Here is a 14,477-nt window from a genome sequence, read left to right as displayed (position 1 = left end):
ACTATGAAACAAGAAAGGTTAAAAGTCACTGATCTTGCGCAGCCAGTGTGGCTCAGTGGTTGAGTTTTGACCTAGGAACCAGGAGGTCACAGTTCCATTCCTGGTTAGGGCACATGCCCGGGTTGTGGGCTCGATCCCCAGTGTGGGGGGTGCAGGAGGCAGCCAATCAATGATTCTCTCTCATCACTGATGCTTCTCTCTCTCTCTCTCCTTCTCCCTTCCTCTCTGAAATCAATAAAAAAAAAAAAATGTTTAAGTCACTCATAAATAATACTCTTGGAAAATAAGAAAATATAGCAAATCCAGCAGAAAATAGAAAAATGGGCAAAAAATATCAATAAGCATTTCAAAAGTGAGGAAATTAAAAAATACTAATTTTTTTTATTTAAATTAAAAAATACTAATTTTCGTGGCAGTGCCATATTATTTCCATGACTGTGACATTAAGAGTTTCTCATACTCATTAGTAATCAAAGAAGAGCAATTAAAAATATACAAAATTCCAAATATTGGCAGGTGTGAAGATATAGGAACCTGTATATACTACTCCTAGAAGAAGAAACTAGAGCAATTTTTTTTAATCCCCACCGAGGATATTTCTCCATTGATTTTTAGAGAGAGTGGAAGAGAGAGGAAACGACAGAGAGAAATATCAATGTGAGAGAAACACATCGATTGGTTGCCTCCTGCACGAGCCCTGACCAGGGCCAGGGCTGGGGAGGAGCCTGCAACAGAGGTATGTGCCCTTGACCGGAATGGAACCAGGGACCCTTTGGTCCGCAGTCCGAAGCTCTATCCACTGAGCCAAACTGGCTAAGGCGAGGCTTTATTTATTTTAAGTACATGAATACTCTACTTCATTCCTGGGTATCTCAAAGAAATTCCCAAACCAAGTCCCCAAAGGACACTGTATGAGGATATTATTTGCAGCATATAACACACAAGGAATGCACTGCACAACTCCAAGAGGTGCCATTTGCATAGACTAGAGCAGTGGTCGGCAAACTGCGGCGGCTCGTGAGCTGCGGTTTGCCGCTCTGTTGACTAATGAGTTTGCCGACCACTGGACTAGAGTATGAATGGTGCCTCTTTGACTGTTGCAACATGGCAGCCATATAACAGTGAACCAAAGAGACTAAAATGCTTGCCCACATGGCACTTACATTTTAATATTGTAGCTGCCCAATGAACATTTGTTGATTGAATACAAGAACAAAGTAAAAAAGCAACACCCACCACCAAAAGTTAGGCTTAATTACCTCCCAAGTACGTGTCTGGGAAGTTTAGAGAACATATTTTATGAGTATCTGAAGCCCCACTGCTTCAGAGATCCCAATTTGGGTCCTAGAATACAGACACAAACTAATAATACTAAAGTTGTTTAATTCACCAATATCTATCTTCATACATAAATATGCCATATAATGTCTTTTCAAGATGTTTCAAGTATGAACATTTTTCTCAAATGGAAAACATGTGCATACCCCAGAGATAAATAATTCCCAGAGCATAAAAGAAAATGTACACACTGATAAATCAGTATCACCAAGCAGAGGGAGATGGTAGCACAAGCACACCTCTATTGGAGACCACAAGCCCCAAACTAGTCTCTTTATAGGGATTTTTCCCCCAAGCCATTTTTAAAATATTGGGAAGCAAGGATATTGCTAAATGATCTCACAATATGCCTGCTCTTCTCCCTACACCCACCCCCTGAAATCAAGCAGCAAGCAATTACTGAAAATCGCTGTTCTATATTTCATATCCCTACAGGCTACTGTTCCCACTTTCAGTCCCAATGCAATCCTAGACACAACTCCAGATAGTCTAGTAAAAATCTGTCTATACACAGCATGCACAGTATTTCCTGACTACACAACAGCTGCCTTCTTCACTTTTTCAGATATTTGTGGAAACCATTGATTGAACAGCATCAAAGAGTAGTGACAAATACACATGAGACCATGATATACAAGTGGAGAAGACAGAACGAGATTTAGGTATTATCCCTACTACTTGGCCTTCTACTGGCCATTGAACCAGAACTAGATTTACATATTACCTATTTCACCTTCTACTGGCCATTTAATCTCTTCAGCAACTCAATTTCCTTAGCTGCAAAATAGGAGTACCTATTCACCTGTCTTACAGGGTTGCTGCATGGATTAAATGAAACAGCATTAACCCTGGCATGATTTACTCCTCTCCTTATTAGGTTCCCACCAAATGGTCATACAGGCAAAATGCAGTAAGTAAAATGAAAATTGTCCATATAAAATAATTTAAAATGAGGCACACTATTCATACATTCGCTCAAAAACTACTGAACAGTATCTAGCAGGCACTACTGTAGGCACTCAGGATACAGCTTTGATCATGACAATCTCTGTGTTTTTTATTGACTTTTTTTACAGAGAGAGGAAGGGAGAGGGAGAGAGAAACTCTGGTGTGAGAGTGAAACATCAATCAGCGGCCTCCTGCACGACACCTCCCCCATGAAACCTCCACATATGCCCAGACCAGGAATCTAACCAGCAAACCTAACCAACTGAGCCAGGCCGGCCAGGAAGACTATCTGTCCTTCAAGAGAATCAGAGCACATTCCCAGGTTGTGGGCTAGATCCCCACTAGGGGACGTGCAGGAGGCAGCTAACTGATGTTTCTCATTGATGTTTCTCTCTCTCTTCCTCTCCCTTCCTCTCTCTAAAATAAATAAAAACATAATTTTTAAAAATATATCCTCAGATGAGGATTAACAAAAAAAACACAAAATAATAATTTCTCATATATATATAACACTGTGCATACTTAGATTCCTGAAAATAGGAACTGTGTTTTATTTATCCTCTATTCTCAAAGTTCGATCATCATGATTTTCACAAAAGAGACGCTCCTTACCATGCTATTTCATTCATTTAACAAATATTTATTAAGCATCTTCTATGTGTCAGATGCTGCACCAAGCCTGGAAATACAATAGTTGGGTGAAAATAAGACAGAGCCTTCTCTCATGGATCTTATAGCCTACTGCAGTGGTCGGCAAACTCATTCGTCAACAGAGCGGCAAACCGCGGCTCGCAAGCCACATGTGGCTTGCGAGCCGCGGTTTGCCGACCACTGGCCTACTGTAATAAAAGAACCTGAGGGGAAGGGGAGAATTTAACCAAAGATATACTGTATATATCCTACCTGCAGATAAAACTACAATAACAATCTAAAAATGAAAAAAAAACTAATACCAAAATGGAGTTCAAAAGAACCTGAAGTTTGTAATCTTATAACATATACTCAAAGTATTTAAAAGGTAACACAAATTACAGCCTATTAACTTTAATGTGATGTCTTATCTATTGTTTGATATACACCACATAAAATACTTAACTCTCTAAAAATCTCTAGCTTATCTTTAAATAAAGTTAACACATTTTATGTATGGTTTTCTCCCTAACTTTGCACTTCTATAGAACTTTTTATCCAAAAAGCCTCAGTGACTCATTTTTCACAAAAATCCTCCCCCAGTGAAGGGACATTAACAGAAATATAAAAAATTCCTAGTACAAAACTAAAAACCCAAATATCAAGAAATCAGTCCAGTAACACACTAAGTAATGAAACTTCATTGTGTATATCCAAAAAGAAAAGCTAAGTATACAATTCAAAGTCATGCAGCACTTCTTTGAAGTGAATCCTTGAAAAGACAAGATCACTCTATTCAGGTGCTGACAGTGGTTGGGCTCATGAGTTCTCATAACAAGCTGTAATCCCACCACCTGTCTAGCTGGTTTCCAGAGGTTACTGGTTTATCTATGATTATGTATTTAAGAAACATGCAATCAAGGACATATCAAAGGATGGTTAAAAGAGGGCCAGGAAAATAATTTAGTAATTAATATACATTCACTTCTACAGGTGTTGTAAGTTCCACCCATGACCTAAAAAAACTGTAAGGTTATCTAGTATTCGAACTCCTGGGAACTCCACTGCTACTATGGTTCAAAATTGTGACAGAGGACACTGTTTACCATATTACTCAATATCACCTATATAGTTGCTCCATGTGAACTTGACATAGGAATAATAAACACTACATCTCCCTCTCAGGCTTCCTTTCCATGTTTAATCCTCAACTTCAACCACTCTGTGTTATGTTGGCAAATGTATGAGTGCTGGAAAAGAATCAGTACAGGGTGGTAAAGAATAATTGTAGAGTGATACTAAAGAAGGACCCACAGATTTTTTTAAATAAAAGTAAAATGAAGCAAGCTTACTTATAAAGTTACTCAAAATATTTTCATCCTCTCAACTAACATGTGGACTCAGAAAGAGTCAATGACCATCTCAAAAAGTACAGAAAGCTAGTGACAAAGCCAAAAGCACCTGCAAACAAACCTGACAGAAAGATGAAAGAGGAAATATTTTTCGAAGACTGCTTTCCAACTCTGTGAATATAGTCTCAGTTTGTTTGCTGAGAGTGACTCTGAGGTGGAGCAAATAAGTGCTAATTACTGATGGTCAGATTAACTAACCTAAAAGAGGTCAAACTTTATACACGTTAAATGAACAAACAAAAAAAGCCCAAGCACATAGAAGTAATTACAGCTAACTGCAAAACACAAATCAATCTCACATTTAAGAAGTGTGGGCACAGGAAAATCGTTCCAATAACCTATGGGAAGGATCATGTTTATTTCCCCATCCTACACATACTTGGGGAAAAGCAAAACTATAGGCATAGCTCATGGTCCGATGGTTTTTTAAACAAATGAAATGTCTCTAGACACAGTGGATAAAACAATCTAAAAAAGAGTCCGAAGGGAAGGAAGAGGGGGGGAAATCAGCATCGAGTATAAAGTGAAGAACATAACACAAAAGTAGAGAAAGGAGAACCTCCTCGATTATAAATCTCATCAAGAGGAATACAGCACAAGCAACTCCATTTCCCATCCAATACCAGTAAGTCTTTGCAGACTCCACAGACACAGAGGGTGCTGGTACCACCCTCTGGTAGGCATACACCAGAAAGGGTGGACCAGGAGTGCGAAACTCCTGTAACATAAAACCAACTTGACAGGAGGCGCTTACCAGACTCAAATCAATCCACTTCAGAAATATACAACAAGGAAGTATACAACCTGCTCCCCAAATATATAACCCATAAGCTTGGGAAATGAGAATTACAACGTACCCTCTTCTGAAGGACGAATCACGATAGAGGATTATTAAAAATTTCTCAGAGAAAGTAATTACATCATTCCAACATCTACTACAGCCAGGATACAAATCTTCTTAAAACTGAGAAACAAATAGTTTCAAAGTAAATCTTCATGAGCCTGTTATTTATCGTCTTTAAAACATTTTAAAAGGGTTCTTGAAACAAAGTTTCATTAGCATCCTTCTAGAAAGAGCTTTAATATATTACATTCTAGCAATTTAAAAGCTACCCAATATTCATTTCTACATTAGATTATTGATTGCTTGCCTTTTAACATCTCCATAACAGCTGCTTGACAAATTACCTCACCTCATTCCTCAGGGGGTAAGGACAGCATGATCTCCATGAATTCAGAAATGGGACCACAAACTGATCGGTGACAGAGGAGCTAATGGCATCAGATGAATTAGACACAGTTCTAATAGACGAGGCACTCATATAGCATTATACAATTAAATGCTCATACTTTAAATATTTTATTTGCCCGTAAGTGAAGATTTTCTTAAATTTATTTTCATTTTAAAATATATTTTAGCTTTAGAAAGTCAATAAGCTTGTACATGTTTGGAATATTTCTACAGAAAGCCTAGTTTTTCAGAACAATTACTCTGAATAGTTTGCACAACTTTCAGATTTGGCTTTATTTCAACCTAAGAGATCAGTAAAGCCCCCGAATAGTCTATTTAAGACAATTTTGAAAATATTTTCCAGGTTTTTTGCAAAATAAAAGCCAAATGTATTTTCAGAGATATAGTAAATATACTTCAAAATTATACAGTAAAATATGTGTTGCATTTACCTCAGCTTATTCTGATTAGTGCCAGAGAGGTAGCGTGAGATACAGAGAAAAAGTCACAGTGATACAGAGAAAAAGCACATATAAGCCATAATCTTGTAGAGTCCCGTAGAAAAAGATAAAACATTGCTTTCCTCCCATAAGAATAACAAAATGGGGTGGATGTGAAGGCACATTTCAAATGAAAAGCAATTTCCAGCCAAATTACCCTTGGTAAATTAACCTCTTTCTGGACAAAAACAACACTCTTTTTCTGAATTCAACCAATCACATAATACAAACTTACCAATTCCTCTAAAAGCGATCAAACATACTGCTAACTTAAGAGTTTTACACTGTATTAAAATGTCAACCACTTAAAGAAAACTAAATCAATGGCCTTCTTCAAATAATCACTTTTGCAACAGTGACAAGGACGGTGTTCATTCCACCTTGGGTAACAAACTATCCCCGTAACAAAACAAAAACAAAAAACAGTAGACATCCAAGAAAACATACACTTCGGAGATGACTACCCAAAAATCCGACAAGCTCCCTCGGGCAGGCCCCTCTTCGGACCGAAAGCCCTACCAGGTCCCTAACTCGAACCGGGGTCCGCCGGCTGGCGGGTCCCCCAGCCCCAGGATCCCGTCGGATCCCTCCCGCCGGGAGAGGAGGCGGCGTGGGGTTTGTTGTGAAAGTTGGTGTCGGAGCAGCCACAAACTTTTTTCAGCATCCCTGCCTGGCGGCCAACGGGAGCTCTCCGAGCACTTCCTCGCCAGCGTGAACCACCCCCAAACCGCCGGAGCGGGAGCAGGAGTTGGGAGCCGGCAGGAGCTGACACACTGCGAGGTTTGACACCGCAGAAAACTTTCACTTCTCCTCCGGCCCCTCCACCCGGGACGCCGGCCCGGCTCCCGCTCCCGCTCCCCGAGAGTTAGTTCTCCTCTAAGGCGGGACAAGGGCACGGAAAGCGGACCGTCCCCCAGTCCCCCGAAGGGCCCCCGAAGCCTCCCCCTGGGCTCCAGGGCGGCTCTCGACACAAAAGAGACGGGCCGGCAGAGCTGTCGCGGCCCTGCCCAGCCGGTGCCACCCTCCCCGCACCCGCGACGCCCGGGCTCCGGCCGCCGGAGGCTTCCTGCCCAGCCCGGCAGACAAAGCCCGGGCGCCGGGCCGCCCCGCAGCCTCGGGACGCGGGCCGCGCTCTTACCCGGGCCTCGTCCGGAGCGACGCCGGAGCCGCTTCCCCCGGCCTTGGCGGCGGGGCAGCTGGCAGCGCGGGTCTTGGAGGAGCGGGTCCGAGAGGAGATGAAATGGCTGCTGCCTCCGGTCGCCCCAGGCTCGGCTCCGGCTCCAGGCCCGGGCCCAGGCGACTTGGACCCGAGAAGGCGCAGAGAGCTCTTCCGGGTGTTCACCATGGTCCGGCCAGCAGGACGGGTCCAAGCGCGCCCGCCGCGCCCGGGGAGCCGTGGAAGGCGGCCCGCCGGCCGGGCGTCAGGGCCCGGGGAGCCGGGCCGGGAGACGAGCCCGCCCGGACGCCGAGGAGCGCAGGCGAGGACAGGCGACAGGAGGGCGGGGGACACGAAGTCGACGTGAGAAGGCAAGTGGCGAGAGGCGCGAGCACCGCTCCAGGCAGTCGGCTCAGCCCTCCACCGGCTTCGCCCTCCTCAGCGGGAGCCGAGCGGAGCCGCCATGTCTGCCCCTTTCTCTCCCGTTCTCGCTCTCGAGCTCCGTGCGTCAGGGCTCCGGCGCCGCAGGGCCGACGAGACCGCTTCCGGCCCTGACCGCTGCGGGGCGCTGCAGGGCCAGGCAGCCCTTCTCTCGCCGGCTGCTCTCCGGTGCCCCCTCCCCTCCAGCAGGCCCCGCCCAGCGGCGTGACGTCAGCTCGGCGGCCAGGGGAGGGGCGCTCTGGGCTCTGTCGACTCTATGGTTCGGGGGTCTGGCCAGCCCTGTAAGAAGGGGATGGGGAACCCCCCGAAGGCGCGCGGGTTGAGCCCTCACTCCCTGCCAGGCCCGAGCACCCCAGCGACCCCGCCATCACCCCAGGTGGCTTGGTCTGAGCGCGGAGCCAGGGCGGGGCATGGAGGGGGTGCCTGGTGACGAGGTCGCGGTGACCTGAGTTAGCATCTCAGAGACACCGAAGGCGAGACACTGAACTTGGGTAACACTTTCCATGGCTGTAAAAATGAGTGACAGCTGTGATCACATAGATCTGTTCGGTACCTGGCACACAGTAAGCTTAAAAAAGAACAAATCCTAGAACCCTGCTCTTTAAACAAAGCAAGGCAGGGTCTTTTTCTATTACCCGCCCTCCCCCCCCCCCCCCCCCCGCCGGCAGAGATAGGGCAGAGTCACAAAGAATAACTCGTCCTACTAAGCGCCTCCTTTATCGCTGCCGCCCCCGCCCGCGCAAGAATTAAGAATACAAAAAGCTGAACACAAAAACGTTTAAGTTGTGATTTAACTTCCAAAGGAAAAGACTAAAGCACACGATTGCTATGAAAAAAGCTCTGCTGTAAAGTAGTGATTATGTTAATTTCAAAAATTCTCAGCACATAAGCGATAGAGTCTATTGGGAAGACGTTCTTCCTGTTTGCTACACTAAGGAAAATTGAAGACTCATGAAAAGTCCTGTAAAGATCGCCAAGCTGCTTCAGAATTGGAGCATGCTAGCCTTCCAACCGCCCAATGACTCTAGGAATGGACAGTTTTTCTATTTGGGGAGCAGCGTGGGTTCCAGGGAAGCAGACACATGCCCTCCTACACTGATTTGCATACCACACCCTCCTCTAGACTCTACCCACCATTTAAAATCTGGCCTCTCCTGGGTGTGGAGATGGCACCAGACCTGGGCTTTTCTGTATCAGTTAGCTATGATCATTGAGCAGAAAAAAACAGTATCATTTCCTGCAAAACATTTTAAGTATTACAGAAGTGTCCGGAAGGCTCCTCAAGGCATGCTGCAGCCCGTGCCACCCACCCTAGCACCAGGTGCACCAGGTCCCTGTCAGTGTTGTGTCCAGCCTCCTCACTTCTGTCAGTGTGGCCCCTGCTCAGTCACAACACCAGTTTGCCACCCAGTCCTACACTGGGTCGTCCGGAGGCTCAACACTTTACCCTGGATACCCATTGAGTCCTACCAAGATCAGCCAGTATTCCTACTTGTGTGTGTGAGCGTGAGGGTGAAGGGGTCATGGCTGCCTTTTCCTGGCCCTGAGATCTTCATAATGGGCTATGATGAGCTTCTTCCTTACCCTCTCTCAGAACTCCTTAGCCAACAACTTTCTCTGCCAGGGCTCACTGAAGCAGGTTTTTCTCTGGGGAACCTGTCTCAGTGTTGACTGCACTGTTGCAGTTTCCCAAAGTCTGCCCTATTTTTTAATTCTTTTTGTTTTGTTTTTGTATTCCTCACCTGAGAATATGTTTTTATTGATTTCAGAGAGAAAGAAAGGGAGAGGGAGAAAGAGAGAGACATGGATGTGAGAGAGCAACATCGATCAGTTGCCTGCCATATGCACCCCAACCGGGGATGGAATCCCCAACCTGGGTATGTGCCCTGACCAGGAATAGAACCTACAACCTTTCGGTGTATAGGACAACCCTCCAACCAATGGAGCCACACTGGCCAGGGCTATTTTTTAATTCTTTATTTTTGTGAAAACAATGTTGGTATTTGGAAGAGTTCAGGAGCCCATCTTCTGCAGTCACCAAGAAAGAGAGATCATTCTGAAGTTACTCTTTGAGAAATATTTTCTCTGACTTTATTTCTATCAATGATTTTAAATAATGAAAAGTATCCTGAAGACGTGTGTGGTATGCAAATTAGCATAAAAAGGCTTTGGGTGCTTTCCTTCTTTGTTTTGTTTCTGTGTTGGCTTGCTTTTGTAGTCCTAGCTGGAGAAAGCCAGGTTCTGAGTTGAGTTACTATAACCTATACCATTTTTTAAAATATATTTTTATTATTGATTTCAGAGAGGAAGGTGAGGGGGGGGGAGAGAGAGAGAGAGAGAGAGAGAGAGAGAGAGAGAGAGAGAGAGAGAAACATCAATGATGAGAGAGAACCATTGATCGGCTGCCTCCTGCATTCCCCACACTGGGGATCAAGCCCGCAACCCAGGCACGTGCCCTGACTGGGAATCAAACTGTAACCTCCTGGTCCATAGGTCGATGCTCAACCACCGAGTCACACCAGATAACTTATCGCATTTATTAACAACAAATATTTACTCTAAACCCAACTGGTGTTAAGTACTGTGCCAGCTCAGGAATAAGGAGTTTTTTAAAAACAACAACAACAACATAGCTCTGGCCCTCAAAGAACTCACAGACAAGAAGGGAACAAAGGGGACAAGCAAGGGATCGGTAAGCTGCAGCATGATGTTTTAAGGAAGGAATGAGGTGGAGACCTCTAATTCAAGCAGGGATGTTCTGGGAAGCCTCTGAGAGGTAATGACTCCTGAGATGTATCTTGAACCACAAAATGGAGAAAGGAAACATTAGGGACAAAAGAAAGGAAGACTTGAAAGAGATATGGAAGCTTTGCTTGTTTTTCACAAGATGACTCGCCTTGCTTTCTCACACCTTCTTATAATCTTCCTTACATTCCCTCCTTAATTTTAAATGCAGAAAGGAAGCTGCAACCGGCCATTCTGCAGAGCTTTTGAGTTCTTGCTTCCCAGAAATGGTCAGTTAAGCTCAGATAAACTCATAAAAATTCTCTACAGGTTTGGACATTTTTTTATATTGACAGCATGATCTTATATGTACAAAATACTACAGAACCTATTTTTTTTTTATATTTTAATTGATTTTTTTAAAAATATTTTTTATTGATTTTTTTACAGAGAGGAAAGGTGAGGGATAGAGAGTTAGAAACATCGATGAGAGAGGAACATCGAGCAGCTGCCTCCTGCACACCCCCTACTGGGGATGTGCCCGCAACCAAGGTACATGCCCTTGACCAGAATCGAACCCAGGACCCTTGAGTCCACAGGCCGACGCTTATCCACTGAGCCAAACTGGCTAGGGCTTTTAATTGATTTTTAGAGAGAGAGGAAGGGAGAGGAACAGAGAAGGACAAACATTGATGTCAGACTGGAACATTGATCTGCTGCCTCCTGCATGCCCCAAACCGGGGATCCAGCCCACATCCCAGGCATGTACCCTGACCAGGAATGGAACTGGCCCCAACCTTTTGGTATTTGGAAGAGTTCAGGGGCCCATCTTCTGCAGTCACCAAGAAAGAGAAATTTGGTGTACAGGACAACGCCCAACCAACTGAGCCAAACCAGCCAGGGCCAGAATCTATTTTATTTTATTTATTTATTTTTAAATATATTTTTATTGATTTTTCAGAGCGGAAGGGAGAGGGAGAGAGAGATAGAAACATCAATGAGAGAGAATCATTGATCAGCTGCCTCTTGCACGCCCCCTACTTGGGATCGAGCCCACAACCTGGGCATGTGCCCTTGACTGGAATCGAACCCAGGACCCCTCAGTCCACAGGTTGACGCTCTATCCACTGAGTCAAACCAGCCAGGGCCAGAATCTATTTTAAAACATACAACTGTTAGAGCTCTATGTTTTTAAATTCAGCAAAGATTCTGGATTTAAGAACAAAAATCAGTAGTATTTCTATATACTGATGAAAAATCTAAAGAGGAATTAAGAAAGCAATTCCTATTACAACAGCATGAAAAAATAATATTTAGGATCAAGGAGGTATAAGACTTGTACACTGACAACTAAAAAATACTGCTGAAAGAAATTAAAGAAGACCTAACTAAATGGAAAGACATCCATGTTCATGGATTGAAAAACTTAACATTGTTAAGATGTCAGTATTCCTTTAATAGATCTAGTGATTCAGTGTAGTCCCTATCTGAATCTTAAAGGCCTTGTTCTACAGAAATGGAAGAGCTGATCCTAATTGCAAGGTACCTGGAATTAACAGCAGTTAGCCCTCCGTCCTTGAGTTCAGCTAAGGAAGAATTCAGAGCCAAGATCTCTGGAGTAAGAAATTTACTTAGAAAGTCACAGAGGTAGAAGTGAGCCAGCTGGGCTACATGAACTCAGGAAACAAGTTACAGCGGCAAAAGAAGGGCCCCTGGAGCTTAGGAGAAAGAAAACAAAACACATCTGAAAGAAGAAGAGAGGGAAAGGCCCAGGAGAGAGAGAAAGGCCGGGGGGGGGGGGGGGGGGGGAGGAAGAGGACGTGCTCTATGTCATTTTAAGAGGTTTTATCTGTTTTCCAGAGGCAGGGATTTTAGGGGAGCACCTCAATAGAATATTCATCAGCTTTCCCCATGTGTTATTTTCAGGGTTGTGGTCTCTACTGATTGGTTGGCATTAGGGTAGAGGGTCATTAGTCATTGCAGCTGGCCCTGATGTCCGCCCTGGCATGGCTTCTTCTGGTTTTGCTGCTTTTCCAGGCCTGGCGTTGAAACACAACTGAGGTCTAAATGTTATCTCTGGTTTGACCAAAACTCTCTCTGTGGTCAATAGACCCAAGGCTTTCTTCCTAAGATTATTTGATGTAATCCAGAACCTCATTGTCCTGGAGGCTTAATGCTTAGGGAGCAGTTGTGCAAGGGCTCGTACAGGAGTCCTATAGGCTATTCTCCAGCCCCCTTGTTCCTCCTCTAAGAGCGTCTAAGCCGCAAGACTAGCAATGTGGAAGGTCAGGGGGTCCAAACCGGATGACTATAGACATGCTAGGGGAGGAAAGGTCACCTTGGGAGTAAGGTCCTGGCCTATAATCCTTGTTTTCCCAGTTTTGCCTATTGCTAGGCACCGGCAACTTTCCATCCTGGTGACATTCCATGCTTGGCCTATCATTCCTGCTCTGCTCATGTCTGTCTTACTGCCTACTCTATGAGAATGACACAAACAATTTTGAAAAATAACCAAGATGGAGGGCTCACACTTCCTGATTTCAAAACCTACTACGATGCTACAGTAACCAAAACATTAGGAGACTGGCATAAGGATAGATATTTAAATAAATGGGATAGAATTTCTGAGTCCAGAAATAAACCAATACGTCTATGGTCAACTGATTTTTGACAAGGGAAGAATCCTCTCTTTATCAAATGGTGCTGTGACAAGAGGAATAAATAAATAAATAAATAAATAAATAAATAAATAAATAAATAAATAAGAAAGAGGAAGGAAAGATGGAAGGAAGGAAGAAAAAAGGAAGAGAAAAAAAGAAAAGAGGCCTCATATAAGAGCCAAAGAAAGCCACTGCACAAAGGAATCGAAGTGACTCCTTAACGCAGGCTTCAACAGACAGAATTTCTGGAGCACCGGTTTGAAAATAAAACTCACCACAGGATCCCAGAACCAATCACTGAACAGAAGACGAGTTCAAAGGATTCACGAGGTGCCTTTCCCTGGGTGGGGATGGCAGGGGTCTATACCTGGGTGGGGATGGTAAGGCCCAATCTCATTTTGCATCCTGGCCCTAAAAACTGTCAAGTAAAACACAAATCTGGGTTTAGGCAAATGAGACTTCTTTTGAAAAAAATTATTGCAACGGGGGAAAGAGACCACTCTATTGCAATACGATAGAAGGGCAATTACTGGGGAAAATGCTCAACTGTCAAAACGAAACGAAAACAACACCTACTTTAGGTAAAGGGAGACTTTATTGCAGAAGATTATTCCAAGAAGGAAGGGGATGTTGCAGTGGGGGGTATGGTGTGAGGAGGTGACTATTGCTGTGGGAACTCTCTGACTATGCCCAAGATCTGCCTCTGTCTCCAAGATCAGGTGGGCATTTCCTTATAGGGAACAGGGAACAAAAGCTAGAAAGAACTGGCTACGGGGAAGTGGGATGAACCTGTGGAGGGGGTAGTGGATCACACTGCGCTCAGAGAATGTTTTACAGGAAAGTCAGCCTATTTTCAGGAGCGGTGGCTCAGGTTGAGGGTGGGTCAAAGTTTAAGGGGCTGGAGGAAGGGGGGAAGCTTAACAAAAGTTTGGTCATGTCGGGATAGCTGGTATTTTGTCCACATGGGTCAGTAAGTACAATCAGATCAGCTAATCATGTATGGGGCAAAAAATGGGAATTTGAAGGGTCTGTGGCTGACCTTGTCCTAGGTAAACAAGGGGCATCCATTCAGTCACATCTGAATCACACGGGGAAGGTGGTTCCTCGCTGTAAACCCTTTCAGGAACACAGAGAGGTGGAGAGATGTCTTTAACCGTCGCTTTCCAGAATCTCGGGGTTCAGGTTCAAGTTCAACATTGTCAGAATGCAGGGCATTCTCTCCCCGGATTCAATCGAAGGCTGAAGAGGGACAGCGAGGAGGAGATGCGGGGTTCTCAGGTGAGCCCACACCTAGCTCCCTGCAGCTTCAGCACGGGGCGAAGAGGCATCTAGCAGCGGGGCCGGCGGCAGGAAGCAGGTGGCCGCCACGGAGCGGTAACGCGGAGGCCAGACGGCGCCGCCGCCGCCGCCGCCGCCGCCAGCCCCGCCCCCGCGCGC

General features: G+C 44.8%; 1 protein-coding gene across 2 annotated transcripts in view; it reads right to left on the bottom strand.

Moving 5' to 3' along the window:
* ATAD2B (ATPase family AAA domain containing 2B) overlaps positions 1 to 7,743 on the bottom strand; it is a 120,488-nt gene extending 112,745 nt beyond the window's left edge. For both annotated transcript variants that reach the window (XM_080685083.1, XM_080685084.1), the window contains exon 1: positions 7,198 to 7,743. In XM_080685083.1, coding sequence (XP_080541209.1) covers positions 7,198 to 7,404 — 207 coding nt within the window. In that variant the 5' untranslated portion in view covers positions 7,405 to 7,743. The remainder of the gene's footprint in view (positions 1 to 7,197) is intronic.
* Positions 7,744 to 14,477: the final 6,734 nt, after the last annotated feature.

Source organism: Plecotus auritus (genome assembly GCF_963455305.1).
Source record: "Plecotus auritus genome assembly, chromosome: 8".
Classification (NCBI taxonomy): Eukaryota; Metazoa; Chordata; class Mammalia; order Chiroptera; family Vespertilionidae; genus Plecotus; species Plecotus auritus.
The sequence above is the reverse complement of the archived record's forward strand: the minus strand, read 5'-3'. Positions and strand labels throughout refer to the sequence as shown.